General features: G+C 41.6%; 5 protein-coding genes and 1 long non-coding RNA gene across 7 annotated transcripts in view; 4 read left to right on the top strand and 2 right to left on the bottom strand.

Annotated features, from left to right (window-relative positions):
* ndst1a (N-deacetylase/N-sulfotransferase (heparan glucosaminyl) 1a) overlaps positions 1–1,661 on the top strand; it is a 42,769-nt gene extending 41,108 nt beyond the window's left edge. The window contains exons 11-15 of the mRNA XM_085789949.1: positions 12–186; positions 307–477; positions 870–979; positions 1,214–1,316; positions 1,444–1,661. Of these exons, the coding sequence (XP_085646075.1) occupies positions 12–186; positions 307–477; positions 870–979; positions 1,214–1,316; positions 1,444–1,563 (679 nt within the window). The 3' untranslated portion in view covers positions 1,564–1,661. The remainder of the gene's footprint in view (positions 1–11; positions 187–306; positions 478–869; positions 980–1,213; positions 1,317–1,443) is intronic.
* Positions 1,662–2,910: 1,249 nt separating this feature from the next.
* On the top strand, positions 2,911–3,232 carry LOC146979921 (uncharacterized). Its single transcript, XR_015036920.1, has 2 exons — positions 2,911–2,971; positions 3,004–3,232. It is a non-coding gene; the product is annotated as an uncharacterized LOC146979921 (long non-coding RNA).
* A 1,369-nt stretch (positions 3,233–4,601) lies between these two features.
* cd74a (CD74 molecule, major histocompatibility complex, class II invariant chain a) lies at positions 4,602–9,958 on the top strand. Of its 2 annotated transcripts, none has more exons than XM_085789948.1 (9): positions 4,602–4,796; positions 6,064–6,233; positions 6,606–6,706; positions 6,889–6,936; positions 7,031–7,117; positions 7,208–7,286; positions 8,500–8,703; positions 8,821–8,877; positions 8,990–9,958. In XM_085789948.1, the coding sequence occupies exons 1-9, from the start codon at positions 4,711–4,713 to the stop codon at positions 8,995–8,997; spliced, it is 840 nt and encodes a 279-aa protein (XP_085646074.1). In that variant the 5' UTR covers positions 4,602–4,710; the 3' UTR covers positions 8,998–9,958. The 2 variants fall into 2 exon arrangements, with proteins under 2 accessions (XP_085646074.1, XP_085646073.1); XM_085789947.1 differs by having other exon boundaries at positions 6,880–6,936.
* A 1,944-nt stretch (positions 9,959–11,902) lies between these two features.
* LOC146979919 (osmotic avoidance abnormal protein 3) lies at positions 11,903–16,600 on the top strand. Its single transcript, XM_085789946.1, has 17 exons — positions 11,903–11,960; positions 12,047–12,114; positions 12,208–12,258; positions 12,366–12,494; positions 12,585–12,659; positions 12,747–12,829; positions 12,966–13,076; positions 13,318–13,446; positions 14,220–14,356; positions 14,448–14,659; positions 14,760–14,825; positions 14,916–15,030; positions 15,107–15,231; positions 15,441–15,560; positions 15,746–15,913; positions 16,267–16,417; positions 16,521–16,600. Exons 1-17 carry the CDS (start codon positions 11,906–11,908, stop codon positions 16,592–16,594), a joined length of 1,869 nt encoding a protein of 622 aa, XP_085646072.1. The 5' UTR covers positions 11,903–11,905; the 3' UTR covers positions 16,595–16,600.
* Positions 16,601–16,652: 52 nt separating this feature from the next.
* LOC146979918 (putative UDP-sugar transporter protein SLC35A4) lies at positions 16,653–18,013 on the bottom strand. The gene has a single exon (XM_085789943.1). It carries the CDS (start codon positions 18,011–18,013, stop codon positions 17,036–17,038), a length of 978 nt encoding a protein of 325 aa, XP_085646069.1. The 3' UTR covers positions 16,653–17,035.
* Positions 17,090–19,942, bottom strand: LOC146979917 (SLC35A4 upstream open reading frame protein-like). The gene is made up of 3 exons (XM_085789944.1): positions 19,650–19,942; positions 19,152–19,250; positions 17,090–18,822 (listed from the first exon to the last, which is right to left on the bottom strand). The coding sequence occupies exons 1-3, from the start codon at positions 19,662–19,664 to the stop codon at positions 18,625–18,627; spliced, it is 312 nt and encodes a 103-aa protein (XP_085646070.1). The 5' UTR covers positions 19,665–19,942; the 3' UTR covers positions 17,090–18,624.
* Between the last annotated feature and the right edge of the window lie 307 nt (positions 19,943–20,249).

Genomic DNA, 20,249 nt, shown 5'->3' with positions numbered 1-20,249 from the left:
GTGTGCGTTAGGTATATGGAGTACTTCCCTCTGCCCTCCAACACCAGTTCAGACTACTACTTTGAGAAGAGTGCCAACTACTTTGACTCTGAGGTGGCTGCTCAGAGGGCTGCAGCTCTCCTGCCCAAAGCCAAGATCATCACCATCCTCATCAACCCAGCAGACAGAGCTTACTCTTGGTACCAGGTCTGTCTTCATCCAACCCAAACCAGATGAATAGCATGGAATCTAACGTGTGTTGTGTTATCCAAGTAAACGGTGTACAGTGTAACATCATTGATCTTCTACATCTCCGTCTGCCCACAGCACCAAAGAGCCCACGACGATCCGGTGGCGCTGAAGTACTCCTTCCATGACGTCATCACCGCAAGCCACGACGCTCCAGTCAAACTACGGGTCCTCCAGAATCGCTGTCTGGTGCCAGGCTGGTACGCCATCCACCTGGAGCGCTGGCTCAACTTCTACCACTCCAGCCAGGTACCGTGTGTTTTCATGCACATAGCAAAGTTTGAGGTGAACTAGGCGCCTATTCTTCTCATGGCAAGTTCTTTAGATGCACCTGAGTATGAGGGATGGGATTTTCACTATTACGAAATGTGATATTATAATTAATAGTTGTAGTTGGTTGTTGTTGTTTTTTTTACCATTCTTTACCAAAGAAGAACCTACCTGTCAGCTGAACAGTTAATGTATGAGTTGAGGTGTTAAATGAGCTGTAACTAGTACTTAAATTGAATAATTTTGAGCTGATAATGAACTAATTTCAGACTATAGTGAATCTGATACTAATTAGAGGTTGTTTGTTTCATATGTTATTTATGCACGGATGTTTCTGCACTTACACGCGGTACTGCTTGTGTCTTACACAGTTGTTAGTCTTAGATGGACAAATGCTGAAGACTGAGCCCGCCTCAGTCATGGATAAAATCCAGAAGTTTTTGAGCCTCGCCAACATCATCAACTACCACAAGATCCTTGCGTGAGTATCCTCCCTCACTTTACATCACTCACAGTCTCAGCTGCCAGGTTTTAAAAATTCATTTACAGATCTATTTAAACCTGTGGAAACCACAGAGTATTTGGACCCTGATGCCTTTTACCACATATCTGGATCCAAGAAAGTTTAGTTTCATGTTTGTATCGGATCAGATTAGTCATCTACACCTTCACCCAAGTCTCTTCAATCTAATCATCAGTGTGTCTTTGTGTGCAGGTTTGATCCTAAGAAAGGTTTCTGGTGTCAGCTGCTGGAGGGTGGGAAGACAAAGTGTTTGGGAAAGAGTAAAGGGCGCAGGTACCCTGACATGGACGCTGAGGTATGATCTTTTGCAAGATTCATGTTTTCTGCTGATGTTTGACCTGCATACTGTAGTTTCTTTGGCTTTACTTTTTTGATGACAACTCTTTAAATGTAATTTTGTCTTATATCTTTGTCTCCTAAAGTCCCAGGGGTTCCTCAGGGAATACTATAGGGATCACAACATCGAGCTGTCGAAGCTGCTCTACAGGATGGGTCAGCCGCTGCCCAGCTGGCTCCGAGAGGAACTGGTCCACACCAGGTAGCAGCACCACAAACGGGAAACCACAGCTCTACACACTGAACCACTGCTCCACCCTCTGCTGGGGGACACCGGCCAAAAGGCCCGAAACGTCGAAGATCCCACGTAGTTTTGAAAGAAACTGAAATATATTGAGGATGGGATGCCCAACTAGAACTCAACTGTGATATTCCCAAATGAGCAGGGCGACAGTGGATGGTGAGAACGAAAAGAGCAGAGATGCTTCCAGCAGCAGAAAGCTCTCCCCTCTCTTCCTGGGGTTTGAGATGCCATTGCTCTGGCAATGGCCTCCACTGTGCCCTTGAGGAGGAGGAGGAGGAGGAGGAGGAGGAGGAGGAGGGAAGGCTCAGTGATGCACAGGAGGGACCCTCAGTGTTTGATAATCACACCCCTGCTCTTGTTAATCAGACCTCCTCTTCTTCGCATGAACTTCATCTTGAAAATCAAAGAAAGGAACAAAAAAAGAGTCTGAAGCTCGAGCAGGCGTCACACTTTCAGCTCCGGAAAACGGGTGAAAAAGGACAAACGCAACATCACCTGTGTCTCCAGCTATGAGCCGAGGTGTTTGGAGCACGTTGAAACAGGCAACATGATACTGACTGAATGGATGACAGCCTGATTGACTAGAGAGACATTGACTGCAAATGCCTTTGATATATATATATATATATATAAATATACATATATATATACATACACATATGTATATATGTGTGTGTGTGTGTTTTTATGAGAGGAGAACGGGACATCTGGCATCTTGACTCAGGCTGCATGTTGTAGCCTTACTTGATTAGGCCTTGGTAGAATCTAGTTATCACATTTACAAGTGCCAGGACAGGATCTCATTAAACTATTACCACATGGACTTTTGAGGGGTTTTTGTTTTTTGTTTTTTTAAGAAGGTTTTATTTGTTTATTTTACTTGGATTCTGTTTTAACATTTCTGTAATGTTGATGGCAATGCATTGTGTAGAATGTACCAAAACTAAACTCATTAGCTCAGTTGTCTCATACAAGGCCAGGTGTATGGTTCAGTTAGTCAAACTGTTTGGCTCGGCCTCCCCTGTAGTCAGCAGCACCATGACCCAGTGAACTGACTGAAGCAGGAGTGGTAGGATAGATGTTTGAAAGCACAATATTTAAGGCACTCGAGCGAACGTCGAGTCTGAGCATACAGGTTACTGGAAAGCACACTAACAAAACGGCTCCCTACTGCAAATCTGTGAAGAAGATCATAAGCTAGCTACTGTATGTTTAATGAAACACGCTGGTTCAAGAGATTCAGATGGTGTACAGAACAAGATTGTGCATTTCAAAGATCTGTTTTCAGCATTGGACTTTTTTTTTTCCTTTTCGGTCAGAACTGTATATTTTGTCTCATATTTTGTTTCATTTCATTTACTAGATGAGTTGTTTTAAGTTTGGGGAGGGAGGAGTGGCGGAGTGGGGGGGTTGGGTTGGGGTGGGGGGCTGTCTCTGGGAGAAACATGTAAAGTTGCCAGGCAAGCCAACAGTATGCCCATACAGACGTTCGGTTGTCGGTCGAGGCGTTACCACTGCAACTAGATGTCAAGCATAGATAACAAAAAGCTGCTCTTATTGCAATAGTTTTGTACAATGTTCTGATGTGATAACAATGCACATGTTGGTCCTTTTATTTCCTGACTTTGTAATGTACATAATAAGCAACCCTCGGTAGACCTAAATTATTGAATGTGTTTGGGTTTACACTCTCCATCGGCCCATTCCTATGGTGTGAAATGTCAGTGCTGTACTGAGGGGAGTTTGGATCATTTCATTGTGCGGAGATGTGTCGCTAAGATTGTTTCCTCTCATGTCCTCTCACTGCCAACTATTGTACAGAGGTACTGAGTCTCTCCATATAAAGTATTAAGTGATAACACATAACAGCAACGATGGTACTAATCTCCTGGACTGTATGATAAAGATTTGTAATTGTTGTCAATAATTTTTACAGTGTAACTAATATTGTCGGTGCTTTTTAATTTGCAAATAAAACACCACTGTATTTTTCAGTAGTTGGACTTTTCTTTCCACTTTTTTCGCAGTCACATTTTGAGCAAACTTACAGCTATTGAACAATACAGATCTGACTGTCCACTCCAAATAGGAAAACTGACAGGACGATGGTGGTGTCTGTGCTTTGGGGCAGAGATTTCTAGAAATCTGACAGCTTCTTGTTTTTTGCTTCACTGCTTCGCTTCTGGTTTCACTTCATGCAGAGATACTTTTGAGAGGAATTTAACCTAAATCTCAAAATCACACAGCATTGACCTGTTCAACAACAAAATATACTTAGATTTTTTTATTAAATGTATTCTTCCACTGGTTAACACAACCTAGAACATAACCTGTGGCTCATGCTTGTTTATTATAATTCTAGCAAACACTTGAATCCTCTGTTGATCAGAGACCAAATAAAGCCTGAAAGTAAAATGAAAATATGAAAGTATGAAAATCTTTGAAAATTTAGAAAGTTTTAGAAAAAATGTTAAATTAATTAACCATAATTCACAGATTCTAATGGTTATAACTGAAATAGTTAAGTTTTACTCATGAAAAACATTTTAAGAGCTTAATCACTGTCAGCATTACAGAAAGTGGAACTTCTACTGTTTGCTTAATTCTTATCCCCGTAAAACACTTTTGGCACAAAATATCATATCTCAAATATGTCAAATGTGTCAAAGAGAGACAAATAAAGTGATAGTCTACGTATAAACTTGACTAACTTAAGAATGCATCACACGTCTCAACAATCTAAACAACAAATTAATTAAATAATGTGTAATAGTTTTAAAGCTACCTGTACAAGTACATTGTTACCATTATATTATTACTATACACCCAATTTTATGATGAAGTACAGGTTGTAAATAAAAACTTGCTCCTTTCACAGATGTCTGCCTCTGTCAACAAGTGATGGTGTTTTATTCTGACCAATCAGAAGTCATGCCCGGTCACAGCTCCACTGAGCCAACCCACAGGCCTTTAAAAAGGAGGGACTTTCCACAACCCTTCACCTTTCTTAGGAACCTGTCTGGTGCTTGTTCCTCATTTTCAGGGCATTTATCCTCTGACCCGTCCGACTTTGACCATTTTGTTAATCTGACCAAGCAGAGAGAGAAGAATGGCCCACAACCCCGAAGATGCACCCCTGGGCAGAGGAAGTGTGTCCAGTGAGGAGGTCCTGCTCCCCCCTGCAGCGCCCAGAGGGTAAGAAGCATCCTATCATATATTAATGTAACATCATCTTCATAACAACAGCTGTTTGCTCAGAACTAGCCCTATTTTTCTATTATGCAAAGAATGTGCATCATTTTTTTTATAGTTTTTTTTTTTTTGATAAGCCAAGTTGACTTTAAAATGAAATTTAAAAATCACAAATATTCTTTAAGCGCCTGAAGTTAGTAGTTTAATAATAACTACTTTTTTCAACCAATAACTAACACTGCATATATTTGTGTTATATTTTCTTTTTATTCTAAATAACATGAACTTAAAGGCTATAAAATATTGAGTAATTGTGTTATTCTGTTGAATCTACTTATATGTTTGAAACTTTTTTACTTTCAGTATAAACTTAAAGTATCCTGATGAACCTGAACATCCACTTCCCCTTTGCACTAGGGGAAAGTGTCTGCCTAGTAACTAATGACGCCATCCAATAATAAACTGAGAAAAATGTATTCTTTTATATCAGTGTTCATTATTAGGCATTAGATATATTAATAATTGTCGTGACTTGACAATATATCTAACTTATGTATTTGTGAAAAACTAGTTGGACAGGTACGTAGGTGGATAAATAAACCAACAATGACCATATTGTTCCTATAGATGTTGATTTTATGATTTTAATGTTCTTCTTTTGAAACAACAGATCTACTTATTAAAGAATAAATAATGCATTGTTTACAAACTGAGCACAGAAATATTTGTTTTCTTGGGCTGAAGTTTCACTTTTCATTAAAGCAAAGCTGTTTATAAAACAAGTGAATGACAGTTATTGTGGCTTTGCACTTTTTTATGGAAGAAAAATCAGTTTTCAACAGTTTACACATCTGAAGAGGATCTGAGTCTCACCAGGTTGTGTACTTCCTTGTATCAGTGGTAGAAAACTTCTGCCTGGTAACTAGTGACGCTTACATTCTATTGGCTGTTTATTTAAAAAAAATACTGCGTATGTTTCTCAGACCTTTTATTATTATTTTCTGAAATATAATACAACCTGATTGTGTTTATGTTTCCATATGGCCACTTTTTGTTTCGTGTGTGCCGGACTTTCTGATATCAGTAGCAAAACAAATCAGCAAGTGCTTTGAAAATTCCACACCACACTTTTGGAAACCCCCCTCAGCCATGAATTTTAAAGTTAAGTGTTGAGTTAAGTCTTGGTTTTGGTGCATGGTGTTGTCCCCCCCCCCCACTTCTTATCACCTCTCCTCAACAAGTGACATTTCTCTCTCTGTCTCTGTCTCAGGGGCTCCAACAGCCGGGCTGTGAAGATCGCAGGCCTGACCACCCTGGCATGTCTGCTGCTGGCCAGCCAGGTCTTCACTGCCTACACGGTGTTCAACCAGAAACAGCAGATTCACAGTCTGCAGAAGAACTCTGAGAAAATGAGCAGACAGCTGACCCGCTCGTCCCAAGGTAAAAGAAGACATTAAGGTCCTAATGAGGTGAAGGAGGAGGAGGAGGAGGAGGAGGAGGAGGAAGACGAGGGGGAGGGGGCTGGAGAGGTGGACAAGGAAGTGAGAGTTTACTTTACGGAACTTGATTTGAAAATCGGACATTGGTGATGAAGTTTCACTGGTGATTCAGAGGGGGGGAAATACGCTGTGTGATATATCTATGTAAAACTTAATATCAAAAGATTCCAAGCTGTTTTACATAGAGTTCCCATATTACACTAACATATATTGTTCCTGTGATGAAAAGCATCTGTTAAAACAGTTCTCAATGTGTCATACTTTTTTATTTTATTTTAAATCAAGTAATGAATTAACTTTTTGGTTCGTTCAGGTGCATCTTCAGTGAGGATGCCCATGTCCATGAACAGCCTGCCTCTGCTGATGGATTACACTTTGGATGACGACTCAAAGACAAGAAAGACCCCCCTGACCGTGAGTTCAGCAGAAAGACTTTTCCATTTAATTGCATCCAAGGGGCCTCTGACCTGTTGAAGGCCGAAATCATTGTCCTGGATGGGGTGTAATGGTTGCTTTAGTTGTACCATATATCTATATAAATCTAAATAAATGCTGAATAATTTGACTTCTCTGCCCCCCCCCATCAGAAACTGCAGGACACTGCCATTGTGAGTGTGGAGCAGCAGCTGAAGGATCTCCTGCTGGTATGTTTGCTCTCAGTGTGTTGTGCACCCTCACGTTGCTGATGTTGTGTATCGATGCACCATTGAGGCTTAACTCTGGTCTGGCTTTGATCAGGACTCCCAGCTGCCACATTTCAACGAGACCTTCCAGGCCAACCTGAAGAACCTGAAGCAGCAGATGAACGAGAGCGAGGAGTGGAAGGTGAAGCCTCACGCTCATCCAAATGCAAAGCAATAAGATTAATAGAGAAATGAATTAAGTTGAATTATCTTGTCACTTTGTTCTCTGCAGAGCCTGGAGTCCTGGATGCGCAACTGGCTGATCTTCCAGATGGCCCAGCAGAAGCCTGCAACCCCCACATCTGAGCCAGGTGACTGTGACTTTCTTTCCTTCACATGTCGGTGTTGAGCTGATGTTCATATCCAGACTGTTCAGACTGGAAGACTATATTAAAGTGGCTTTTTTACATCACAACAAACATCACAACAAACTTACAAAAGGCTACAAAAAAAGTTATAGGCCTAGATACATTTTCTCATGACACTGCAATTAACAATTTAACCTTGTTCACTTTTGTTTTAACATGCAAAATAAATCAGTCCATTCAGCATTGTCACAAATGAATTGATGACTGTTTTGATATTTTTGTGAAAAACTTACTGTCTCAAAAATTAGTAGTGGACACAACAAAATGTGAATGATTTTCGCATTCAAATGATTGCTTCTTCTGAGGAAAGCAATAGAAAAAGCATGGAACTATGTATTAGTATGTATAGCACAGTAAAAGTCATTGTTACAGATGCCACGTTAGAACATGTCACCTTGAGCAGCACCTGTTGAGCAGCTCCACCCAAGCTGAGGCCACAATTGTTACTCCTCTCCCTCTCTCCCTCTCGCCCTCTCTCCCTTGTCCTCTATGCGCTCCCTCCTTCCTGTCATACCACACATTTGTTCAGACATAACGCCCTCTCACAAAGGTTCTTGCCTGATTCTGCTTCATGGTCAACACCTCCACGCATATTTGTGAACAATGAAAGTTTGTACAACACAATGAAAAATGCACACATATTTTTTATGTGCATTTCTCATTGTGTTTGTACAAACTTTTACCAACAGAGCCCACTTTAATAGTGCTGAGAATAACACCTCTCATGTGTAAATTCCATCTAATGGACTGAGAAAATCTGTAGGAAAATATTTGTTTTTTTTTTGTTTTGTTTTTTTGCAGAAATAAAATTAACAATGACATACCAGATATTACTTTCACTACTGCCCTTGGGTTTTAAGTAACAATTACAAGTGCTGTTTTCAACTTATAGAGGGTAAAACCATCTTTCTCATCCAGGTGTGCACTCCTAGCTGTAGCTACACATGATTGAACTTAAAGAAGTTTTAAAGGTACAGCTTGATGACTGATATGCTCACGGGCCAAGATCAATAACCAGCCACTCAGTATTTATGGATTTCTGTCTTTTTCTTCATTGCTGTTCATTCTTCATTGTTACTTTTGTGCCAAAATTGATGATTAATACCAAACAGCAGGTCACTAATGTCCCAATGCTCCCTCCTCTTTTCTTTCTCAGTCACTGTGATCAAGACCAAATGCCAGAGGGAGCTTTCTGGACCCGGCAAGATCGGTTCCTACAAGCCCCAGTGTGACAAGCAGGGCAACTACCTGCCCATGCAGTGCTGGTACCCCACCGGCTACTGCTGGTGCGTGGACCAGGACGGCAATGTCATTGAAGGCACCACCATGCGTGGCCGTCCAGACTGCCAGAGAGGTGCAGGTGGGTAGATTAAAGGCCTTTGATTCAACTCTCCCATCTGTTGCTTTTCATTCAAGGCTTCCCTGAGCGATGAAAGGAACTCACAGTAATTACCTCTTCTTCTTTTTTCCTCTTCAGCTCCTCGCCGCATGATGCTCACTCCCAGGCTGATGCAGAAGACCATCGCTCTTGATGGTGAGAGCCTCAAACACTCCTAGATCCTTGACAAGATCAAATTTTCATTTATTCTCAAGCATTTGCTAGTTGCTACACATATTAATTTATGTTTTTCTTTTTCTTTTTTCAGATCAGTGAAACAGATTAAGCACAATCTAAATCAAAGTGTTTCCTCTCACCATGTAATCTTAGCAGGCATTTTAAGATGGATACAGACCCACTCAGACATGGTTTTGAAGCTCGATCACTCTTTCTTACATGTAACCTGTTGATTTCTGCTGCTCTGCTAGCTGCTTAAAATTAAATCAATATAGGCCTGTTACACTGTAATGCATTTATTCTTTGCTGTTTTTGTCCTTTGCGACAGAATGATTTTGGGGTGTTCTCAGTTACTGTAGATATTCACATATAGCTACAGTATATTAAAGTATGTGAGTGTTTGTGCAGAGTGCCTTAAGGGTCGGTTCACTGTAATCACAAAAATAACAACAGCAGTCAAGGATCTAGACATGGAGGTAGCTCTAGTTTTAAATGACCAGGTTTTAAGATATCATCTCTAGTTTTGTTTATCGTGTTGAGAGTATTAAAAATTAACCTTTAAAATGATATGCAGCCAAGACTCTCTCAAGAAACAATGTCCCCTGTTACTCTTTTACTCCACAGACCTCACAGTGGGCAGTTTCCATGGGCGCTATTTCCAATAAAACTATTAACAAATAAAATCTGTGCACAGTGTGTTCTGTGGATTATTCAGGGTAATGAGGAAAGTATTTGTTGAAGAAGTAAATTAGTAAATGTTCTTCAGTGATGTGAAATCATAGAACTGAAACCCTCTGCATGGTTAGATAAGATTAGAGAGAGGTGAGTCAGTTTAGCTTTGTTTTGTTTTTTTGTAATTTGGGCGAGCCGACTCTCTAAAGGAAGTGCCAGTGACTTTTCTGTTTGTACAGAAAGTTGAATAAAGTTTTCCTTACAAGACTGCTTACTTTGTTATACATATGTGTTCAACTCCAGTCATGTTGTCTTGAGATCGCAAGTTTGTCAAAGCTATAGACTAAACAAGGCTTAAATAAAATCAAAGCTTATTAGATGCAATGAAGCTGCTCACTCAGTTTCTGTCTTTCAATTTTCCTATTCCTCCATTAATTTCTTCTATCCACACATGTTTTCAGATTGTCATGACTGAGAGACAAAAGATGCAAAGCCAACAAGCTGGCAGTTTCAAATGAGGCCATGCTTGTCATTAAATAATCATCACATTAAATTAACAGGATCTGAGAGGCAAAGCAGAAAACCATGTTGGTTTCTGTCCCAGCTGAAGCCCTCAGTGGCGTCTTCACAGTCCTCAGAGCTGCTGGTGGGAGCATCGTGTTAGTCGCTCAGACTCGAGGGATGCAGATCTGCCAGCTTCATTTAGACCGATGGAGAAGTGTTAATTCCTCTTGCTCTCCCCTGGGCTGACGGCAGACAAAGATCACACTGGTAGAAATATTTAAAGGGAGGTGGGGGGTTCAGTCATACTGTACATTATGTCCCAAAACACTGGAAGTGTGAGGGAAAACAAGGGAAGCACCAGCAGCACAGAAGCAGGAAAACAGCAGACACTGAAGCCATACACAGATATAAATAACATAAGTGATAAGGTCATCTACAGGTTTAAGTGTGAGACTTGGAGCTAGTTGGATTCATGGTTTTCTTTTTTTACACATTTTAAGTGGGTTTTATTTTTTGCAGCTTTTAACTAACATGGCATATAGCACATGGCATCATTGGTAAAACAGATGCAAAGTTATATTTCTCTGGAGGTCTTGGTCTTCAGTATCCCACCACGGACCGTGAAATGGTTTGTGGTCTTCTCTCCCTTCTAGTTATCCAACTACTCCAGGAAGTGAGAGTAATCAGCTCACCATTTTTGACAAACGAGACAGGAGTGAGCTCGAGCAGAGTGCAGCAGCTGGATATTCCCCATGCAGAGAAGCCCTATTAATATGACTGGGCCATATTAGAGATTTTCATCTCCCTGAACATCACACAGACTGGCACACCAGAGGCCCAGCAGAGGATTCAGATGATGAATCTGTCTCTGGAAGAGTGTGCAAAGCTGTTGAACAGTGAAACACAACGCCACTGCTCCCCTCTCCGTTTGATGCCACGTATCGGCTTACTGTCATTCCTGATGTATTTTTCACCTTTTAACAAGATGTCCTTTAGAAGGAGTTTATGAGGTGTAAGTAATGGCTGAATTAATGGTCAATAAATCATTCGCTAAAGGTCGGCGATCATTTATAAGACATTTATAAGTACAACTTTTAAGGTGCCAGTTTGTAAAAAAAAAAATCCCTTTCACTAATTGGATTGTACAGCCACTTACCCACAGGCAAAGAGCTGCAGAGGATCTGGACCAAAGTCTATTAACACATTTTTAAGCAGGCAAAGGGGTTCTCACAACCTATAGCAAACACAAATGTGCTCTTATCAATGGCTTATTAAACCTCGAACCCTCTTTTAAAGGTAGTTTCACAAGGAAGTCACACATTGTAATAACATGAATAAAGTATAAATCCGTATTCACTGTAACACTGTTACTAATTTGTCATCCTTGCTCAAATATGCATATAATGTACAATGAAGGATCTAATAAAATCATACTTGTCAGTGATATCATATCAGCTTCATTTATCTCTGTTCCACATCTGAAAATGATACAATGAAGACATTTGACGTAAATTATTTTATAAATGATTATTCCTCAACAATAACCCTGGTTATGACCTTTCTGCCCATCTTGGTAACTGTACGCCTATCACACCAGTGAAAGTGGATTCTGGCTCATTAATAATTCAGCCTATGTGTAATGAAATCCAGCTGACCCAGTGGCTGTGATAGGACATAAGCTGCGGACGGCCACTGGGACGATGAATACACCTGTAAGTACCATTTTCTCTACAAAAGATAGTGTGACGTGATGAATAATGACTGAAAATACTGTAATTTAAAGAAATGGAGGGGTGATGTTTTTATGAGACTCTTGTAATCTCTCTGACAGATGGGTGAGGGAGCTGAGGCAGTGAGAGTGGGTGTTGTGCTCACTACAGTCTCAGGTACAGCAAGGACAATAATATGAATTCTGTAAATTTGGTTTTGGTGGAGATTTACCGTTAAATTCCTTATTTGTGCACATGTACAGAAGGTGAAGCCTGTGTGGTCATTAGTGATGATGGACATAGTGTGAACTACACATCAGGAAAGAACAAGGTATAACACTTGCATTTACTTGCTATCATATCACCGATCATTCAATCACTTGTTCTCTGAGAGCTCTCACTACTGTGTGCATTCTTCACTCAGGAAGTAAAGTCCTTCTCCTTTGACCAAGTAGTGAATGTTGACAACATACAGGTACAAAAGAGCCTTAGACCTCTTTTCAATGAGCCCCTTTACAACGTCTCTTTATACACAGATATTGTGATGTCTGCATACTCAAACATCTGACTATAAATCTGCAGAGTTTCCACCTTGAGCTGCTGCAGCCTCTCGTTGAGTCTGTATCCAGTGGTTATAACGGAGCTCTGCTGACATGTGGAGCCTCCACAGAGAAGATCTGCACACTGATCGACCGCAGCATCATCAAACAGGTATAGAGCCCGAAACCACACCACACTTAAATATTTAATTGGATTTGACGTTTTCTCTCTGTTAATCTCACTCTTCACTCCATCGTATAGCTCCTGGCAAAACTCTTTAGTCGCATGATGTCTCAAGTGAAGGAGGAGTTGTTCATCTCTGTGTCGTTCCTTCAGGTTTGTCCTTGTGCGAAAAGAGCACAACCATAAATCATGTGAGACACGGTGTGGTGCAGCGTGACCTCTGATGTTTCTCAATGTCAGTTTTATCCAGATGGTAGTGCTGTGGATCTCTTGAGCCCCAACAGACGGACTCTAAAACTTGTCACACATCCAGTCCTTGGAAGGTGAGTCCAATGATGACCACCAATGTAAGATGAATACAATAAACACCAACGAGATGGGTTATCAGTGCAACACTTAGCCTACATCCTACATGTACATTTAAGTTTATAAATGTGACCCATATATTTTCTTTCCCAGTCTTGTTGGGGATTTATGTGAGGTGTGTGTGTGTTCAGAGGAGGAAGCCTACGCTGTGTATGAAACATGCAGGGACACACTGAAAGGCAGCGCAGGCTCCATTTCCAGCAGGCAGGTCAAACAAACTCTCAACATGTTGTAATCCATTAACTGAATTACTTTGAAGTGGATTAATTAATGGTCGGTCGCAATAAAGCTAAGTGTCTTATTGTCACCCTGTCACGCAGTAGATTTACCTACTGTGTGTTTTCAGATCAGGTTGCTGTACACTGTGTCATTCATATTGACCTTTCCTGAAATGCATGGATGAATGAATTTATGCTCATCTCTTCATGGTACATGCCTCGTTCAGATGTAGTTTCCTGTTCTCAGTGGCTGTTGAGTGGAAACTTGATCCAGAGGAGGTGGAGTCAGAGGTCTGCCGCAGCAGACTGCAGCTGTTCAGCCTGGCAGGAGGAGCCAGCAGGACCGACCTCCGAGGGTCAGTCATGTACTTACACACAGTGAGCTGTCTATTGCAATATCCAATATCTGGGCTAACCATTCATACCTTTTAACATTTTACTTTAATGTTCAGTGTGACAGGTACTTGGTGCAGTCTTCAATCACTCTAGAGTATTAGGAACCATGTTGTAATAAGGAAAACCTTGCTAAAGGGTTAATAAGTTGTGCATAACTTTATATTATTTAGGTAATTAGTAACAACTGCCCTCACAAATAAAAAGGGTCTACAAATAAACATTTAAGACAACTTTATTTTTTCCCTCGTGAACAGTTCTATACTCAACCTTATTATTTCATTAAAATTGTATAAGAGCTATAGCCTAACACACTTTAAGAAGCCTAGCTGTTTCATGCAACATTAAAACATTTTTTAAAAACCCATGAAAAATTTACAATACACCCTGTGTACCAAATCCATACTGCATACCAAGTGTTTTCTGAAGACATTTTTTATGCACGCTGGGAAAGTGCCCAAAGAATTAGGCTCAAAACAGCCAATATGAAAGCCCTGAATTGCTTTCCCATGATACAGCACACAAAAGAGAAGGAGGCAGAAAAAAACTGAGCTAATTGTGAATAATGGCGAGATCTGTAATAACACATTTGCTGGCAGTAATGTTTGGAAAAACAATATTGGACACTAAAATTGCAATTTGATTTCCTTCTGATGGTGCACACAGTTGTAGCAGCTTAAAAAAAAAAAAAAAAAAAAAAATCCATAGCATGTGGTAACAGCTGCATATTCTCCAGAGTCAGCCCACTGGTGAAGATTGTCGACCAAATACCTCATGGAGCCACAACAACTGACAAGCTCCTTCCTCTCCTGCTGCGTGACGCCTTAGTGGGAAACAGTAGAACGGTCCTCCTCTACTGTATTAATCCTCAGGGTAAGTGGTCCTCTGCCCCCTCAACCACAGCAACTCGGTGGTGTGATGAAGTGTGAACTGATGTGAAACTGACTCTCCTCCTCACCCACAGGTCTTCTAGATGATGAGACCCCCTCCGCCTTAGCTTTGGCCCAGAAAGTAAAAGGTTTGGCAACTAAACCCATCGTCGGCCACTGGTGTCCAAGGGCAGCCGAACAAGAGATCCGTGATAAGATCATGGATCTCCAAACCTTAATGATGTCACAGGGGGAAAGTGAAGTTCACAACACCTACAGGCTGGCAGAGCTGACTCAAAACCTGCAGGTAGCTCTCTGAACAGGACTAATGTTAAATGGTGTTTCCTCTATTACCTGTGGAGACCGACTGAGCTCATGGCTGAAACCCAGTGTGTGACCTCCCACAGATTGTGAAAAATCAGTCATGGCAGAGCAGGAGGGAAGAGTCAAAGAAGATGAAAGGCAAAACACAGGTTACTTTCCCACACAAGTTTAGCTAACGATAATAAATGATGCGTGTTCCCGGTCTAATGGAATGAGCGTCATGTTTTGCACTGATTCAGCAGAGTTGTTGGAGCCCAAACGGCACTTGGCACAGCGGTGATCATCAAGAGAGTCCTGACGCAATGAAATATTTACAGTACCAGCTGAAACAAGAAATGGAAGAGCACATCAGAGGTAATGTGCTGTGATATGAAGAATTTGTCCTCTTAGGGACATCAATGATATTGAGTGCGTTTCTCACGATGCACAGAAGGTAAAGGGAACGTGGAGAAAGTCCAGGAGAGAGTAGGAAGAATCCAGCAGCTGAAGGAGGCTCTGAGAGAGGAGGCACTGAAGAGCAAGGCTGCAACGGAGAAAACCAACCTCTGCCAACAAGTAATGCACTCCACATCACTTCTGATATCTGACTGTATGATTGTTCAGCTGACTGAGAAACATGTCTTGCAGGCTGTCTGAATACCCTATTAAGCATATGAATGAGATTTGTGTGTGTGTGTGTGTGTGTGTGTGTGTGTGTGAGAGAGAGAGAGAGAGAGAGTGGGCAACCCACACCAAGACATTTACTTTGCCAGTTTAATGATCAGTCTCAGTTGGAATACAATAAAGCAAAGGAGCGGAGGAGGCAACTTAAGGAGGATCATGGGAGATTAATTCAAGAGGAGGTGGAGAAGATGGAGAGAGCCTTGGCACAGGAACAGTTACTGGTGAGATAATGAGATACACTTGTTTAACATTATTCAGTTTGTGATCTATCTTAACTGAGGGTGCTGAGTCAGGTTAAATTAATGCAAGGTTGGATTAATGGTGGGCAGAGGAAACCACTGCATTTGCAACTTGATTCTGTTACTTCCTTGCATTTTTCTTCATGGCTCCATTCATTCCTGTGTAGAGCGAAGGCCCCGAGAGAGAGCTGCCGGTGCTGACCAGGGAGAGGCAGGTCCTGGTGCTGCAGATGGAGGCCCTGCGCACCGAGGCCCTGCAGGTTGAGAGAGACCTGGAGGATCAGTATCAGAGGCACCAAGCAGAGCTACACTGTCTGAGGGAGGAGAGCCTGCAGGTGGGAGTTAGAGAACACTGATTCAACTAATACGTCTTTTATATATACTGTATATATATATTTAGTTTATTTCTTCCTCCTGCGAGTCTCTTTATTCTTATTGTGATTAAACCTGCACACAGCAAGTTCTTGTTCTTCAAAGAAGGTTTCTTCTTGCATGTTTCCATAAACTAAATCATTATGCAATGGGTGTTAGTTACTTAAAATCATGCTCCATTAAATCTAAGAATTGAACAACTCCACAATAAGCAAAAAAAAATTTCTTTCTTTTGTCCAACAGTTTTCATCAGTTATAATCAGTTAAAATAGTTGTTGTCCTTCCTGTGCTGACCTTGTGTTTCGCTGCTCTCCAGGTGTTCAAAGTGTTTCGTCAGGTCAGTGAGGAGCAGAGGAAGTTGTCAGAGAGCAGATACAGGAGCGTGCTGCTGGAGGCCGTGCAGGACGCCGTCTACCTCTCTGCCCAGAACCAGCAGCTACAGGCTGACAACAAGCAGCTCTGCAAAGGTCGGTGTACGTCTCCTAACCTCTACCAGAGCAGCTGTTACTGTCATTACAGACGGGACATAAACTCTCAGCATTTAAATGTGTTCCTCTTTTTCTTCTACAGCACTGGGAGAGTTAAAGGATGCTCTGGCTGCAAGAGGTCACCCTAAGGCTGAACAAGTATCTCAACAACAATGAATAAATATATGACTCTTTATGAAACAGCAAGCTTACTACACATTATGAGAAACAAAACTGTTTTTTGACAATTTATTAGTTATTATTAACACACTTTATAACACTTGAGCTTTGACATGTTCTTGGCAGAGAATGTGACACAAAACAAGAAAACAGGACAATAGCAGCACTCTTCAGAAATGTTTAACTGAAGATACAATGATCTTTACTTGCATTACAATGTGTATTTTATTTGAGAATGTGTAAGATAATTGTAAATTAAACTCTAAAATATTACGCAAATTGACATGTTTTGAATTCTGGAGTCCAGTTCAAGCCAAGACTCCAAAGGCAGGTTGATAGAAGGCAGGGAAAAACTCAAAACAAACAAAAAGCTAGGAAGTAGCGGTTTAAAAAGACTGTGATGAGAGTTCTGTTTGCGTTAAGACGGCCTCCACTCTTCTATATGTAGTAAAGGTAAGCTGCCAGTCCAACCATAGAAACGGGTAGGAGGAAAAAAGGAGTAAGCTGCAGCCCTAATATGGCCCACGACAACAGAGCATTAACCAGCATGGAGCAGGAAATGACAAACAGTCGTGTGATCCCGCTGCCATGCTTGAGCACCACAGACATGAGGAGTCCGTTAGCTGCCTGCCCTGCTATAATGACCCAAACTGCCCCTGAGTATCCCTCCAGGAAGCTCTTTTCACTTGCTACAGAGGAAAAGGAGGACAGCCCGTTGATGGCCACACCGAACACATAGAGGTAGAGATTCTGCAGGCTGAGGGGCAGCTTCTGGCTCTTCAGCACCCTCTCTGTGTAAACCGCCGCCAGCCCTGAAACACAGCAGTACACCAGCACCAGGAAAAGCCCCCAAGCTGTGATATGAAGCCTAGCAGCTTGCTCAGCATCAGCCCCCTCGGGGTCTCTGAGATCCAGGCTGCTGTAGCTGTGACAAACCCCCGCAGCCATGAGGAGCCCCAGGGCTAACCACTGAGCAGGCCGCAGCCGCCTTCCCAGGAAGACGGAGTACAGCAGGGCGGTGGAGGCAATTTTAAGATTAGAGAGGACTTGGTACGAGCTGGGGTCCATGTAAGCCTGCATAAGAACGACCAGGTTGTTGTTAAGGGCGTAGAGTATGGCGGGGACTGCATAGGGGGCCACGAGGAGTAAATTTGGAGGGGCTCGTAAGGCCGATGTAGCCCCAGTTAAAACGAGAGTCGCCAGTGAGAAGATGAGTTTAGTTAACTCAATCATGACAACACACGACGAGGGGTTGAAAGGGACTTGGCCGTTTTCTTTGGTGAGGGTGATGAGCGGTGCATGAGAGCCATAGATGAGGACCATCAGCCCCAAGAGGACGCCCCACTGAATCCGTCTCATCCACTGCCTCCTCTTCTTTGCCGGGGAACTGGTCCCTACGTTCTGAATCACAATCATCCTCACTGATGCAAAAATAAACACTTCCGATCTCTAATAAATCTGAGTTCTACCTTTAGTGCAAAACCCCTCACTTCAGGCCATTTAAAAAATAAACTGCTATAAATCTCGATCATTTAAATATTAGTCATAAAATACTTGTACACACCATTCTCTGTATAACGCTGTATATGTAACTTGAGCTGAACAACAAAAGGTGGAAACGTGTAGGAATCACTGCTTATTTTGGAAGGATTGATTCAAAGATCTAACGGCCTTAGACAGTTGCTCCGGGCAACAGAACTAAGAAAGGTTATGAAATCTGAAGGACACAACCTCGCGGGCATAAGGTCTTACATATTGTGTTAAAAACCAAACAGTAACATGTGGAAAAGAAGCCGAGCAGTGTTTTAACTGAATCTGAAATAAAAATGCTAAAAAAAAAAAATAAAAATAAAAAATCAGTCTTTTTTCTTTGAGTCCCAAATGAAATTCCAGTTACTGTACATCAAGTAATCTTGAGGTGTTGATCTGTCACGAGTTGCTGACAAACCATCAGCCGCAACAGTACTCCATCATGTGCCTGTTATGCCACTGGCAAAAAGACTGTGAGGGCCAGCGGTGAGCCAAAATTACTTTGGTCCTTTCTTCAAGCTGCTCATATACCCTTTCACGGTCCTTTCAATGTTGGGCACATCATAATTCTGTGCTGCGTATATGCCAGTCATTGTTCCCAGTAGCACTCCCAGGATGGCAGAGGAGCGGAGCTTGGCCACCACATAGCCGGCCAGGAAGCCCTTCAGAAACGGGGATCCTAAGAAAGAGCCTCCCTGTGAGGGGGAAATGTAACAGCAGGGTCTTTAGCAATGTCTCAGCAGCTCAGGGGATACATACAACACATAGCACATTCAAAGGACATGCTGGGATAAATCATTACTTTGTATTGTCAACAAACACTAAGCATACTATAAACATGACTGGACTACAGAGGCAAAGCAACAGCACTGACAGACCTATTTGTACTGGGATATACGGAGGAGAAATAGCTGCATACTTGACAACAAGAAATGTATAATGCTGCATTAGGTTGGCAGACAAGGGGGAAACCTTTCCATAAATCACAATGCTCATGTGGTCAGAGACTGTGCACACAACTTACCTGTGGTATTCCTACAGACACCTGGTTCTCCACTCGCCTCTGGATCTCCTCCAGCTGGTTTTTGAGCTGCGTCAGATCTTTCAACTGTTTAAGAGGATCCTGATAAATGAAAAAAGAGGATAGGCTATAACATTTGTACAAAGAGACACAGAGGTATAAAACAGTAATGTTACCGAGGGTATCCAACGTTGCAGCGCGACACAAACCTAAAATTGCAGTTACTGTCTCATTTACCCTGAGAGCTCTTCCAGCAAAAAACAACCGAGCAGCGTTTCTCTAAGTTTGCTGCTTTTAGCTCACAGCAGCAGAAACTCAAGGATCCACCACTTTTCATCCAGAGGCGACACTCGCCCCGGTAACTTCATCTGAACATGGAAACAGCTGCTGCTCAAATTCAATGTTTTTTTCTCTCTCTCTCGTCCTCCTCTAGCCATTGCTGTCATCTGACGGAACACGTGAAATTAATGAATTTAAAGCAGAGCACACAAACTCACTCACCTTGTCATCCGCCATTTTGCTCGGTGAGGGGATTAGTGATCGACTCGTACGCCTGAGCCGCTGGGTTCATTTCAGCTCGATTAGTTTGGGCTAGACTTGATAAATAAATAAATAATACAGGATTTAAAGCTCTCTTCGTGATAAGCAATGTTTATTTTTTCTTACACATTCACTTGTAAAGTAGGCTAAGACAAAAACCCAGGGCTCCAGCTATAAATAGCCTGGAACTAATGTCTCTGACCTAATGCTAAATAAAGATGACAGCATAATTCAAGAAGATACTATGTTTTGTTTCTTGTGTTTATGTATTACCTGTTCGAATATATAATTTCTTCTTTCAATTAATCTGACAAAGCTGCAGTAGGGCTTGGATGAAGAGCACAATGTAAAAAATATTGGTGCATTATTAGCCTATTTAAATAATTTTCTGATGCTTTATTCCTTGCTCTGAGTGTCAATATTTTCTATTCAATGAATATAACAAAACAAAGTTCATACAATAGAACTTAATTCATTTATTCCAACACAGTAGCATATACATAGACATGAAAAAGAAACAATAATAGCCTACATAACAGCGGCTGCTTGTGGCTACTGCCT

This window comes from Trachurus japonicus, chromosome 10, assembly GCF_045865225.1.
Source record: "Trachurus japonicus isolate A0001 chromosome 10, Traja_1.0".
NCBI classification, from domain to species: Eukaryota; Metazoa; Chordata; class Actinopteri; order Carangiformes; family Carangidae; genus Trachurus; species Trachurus japonicus.
This window is presented reverse-complemented; position numbering and strand designations above follow the sequence as displayed.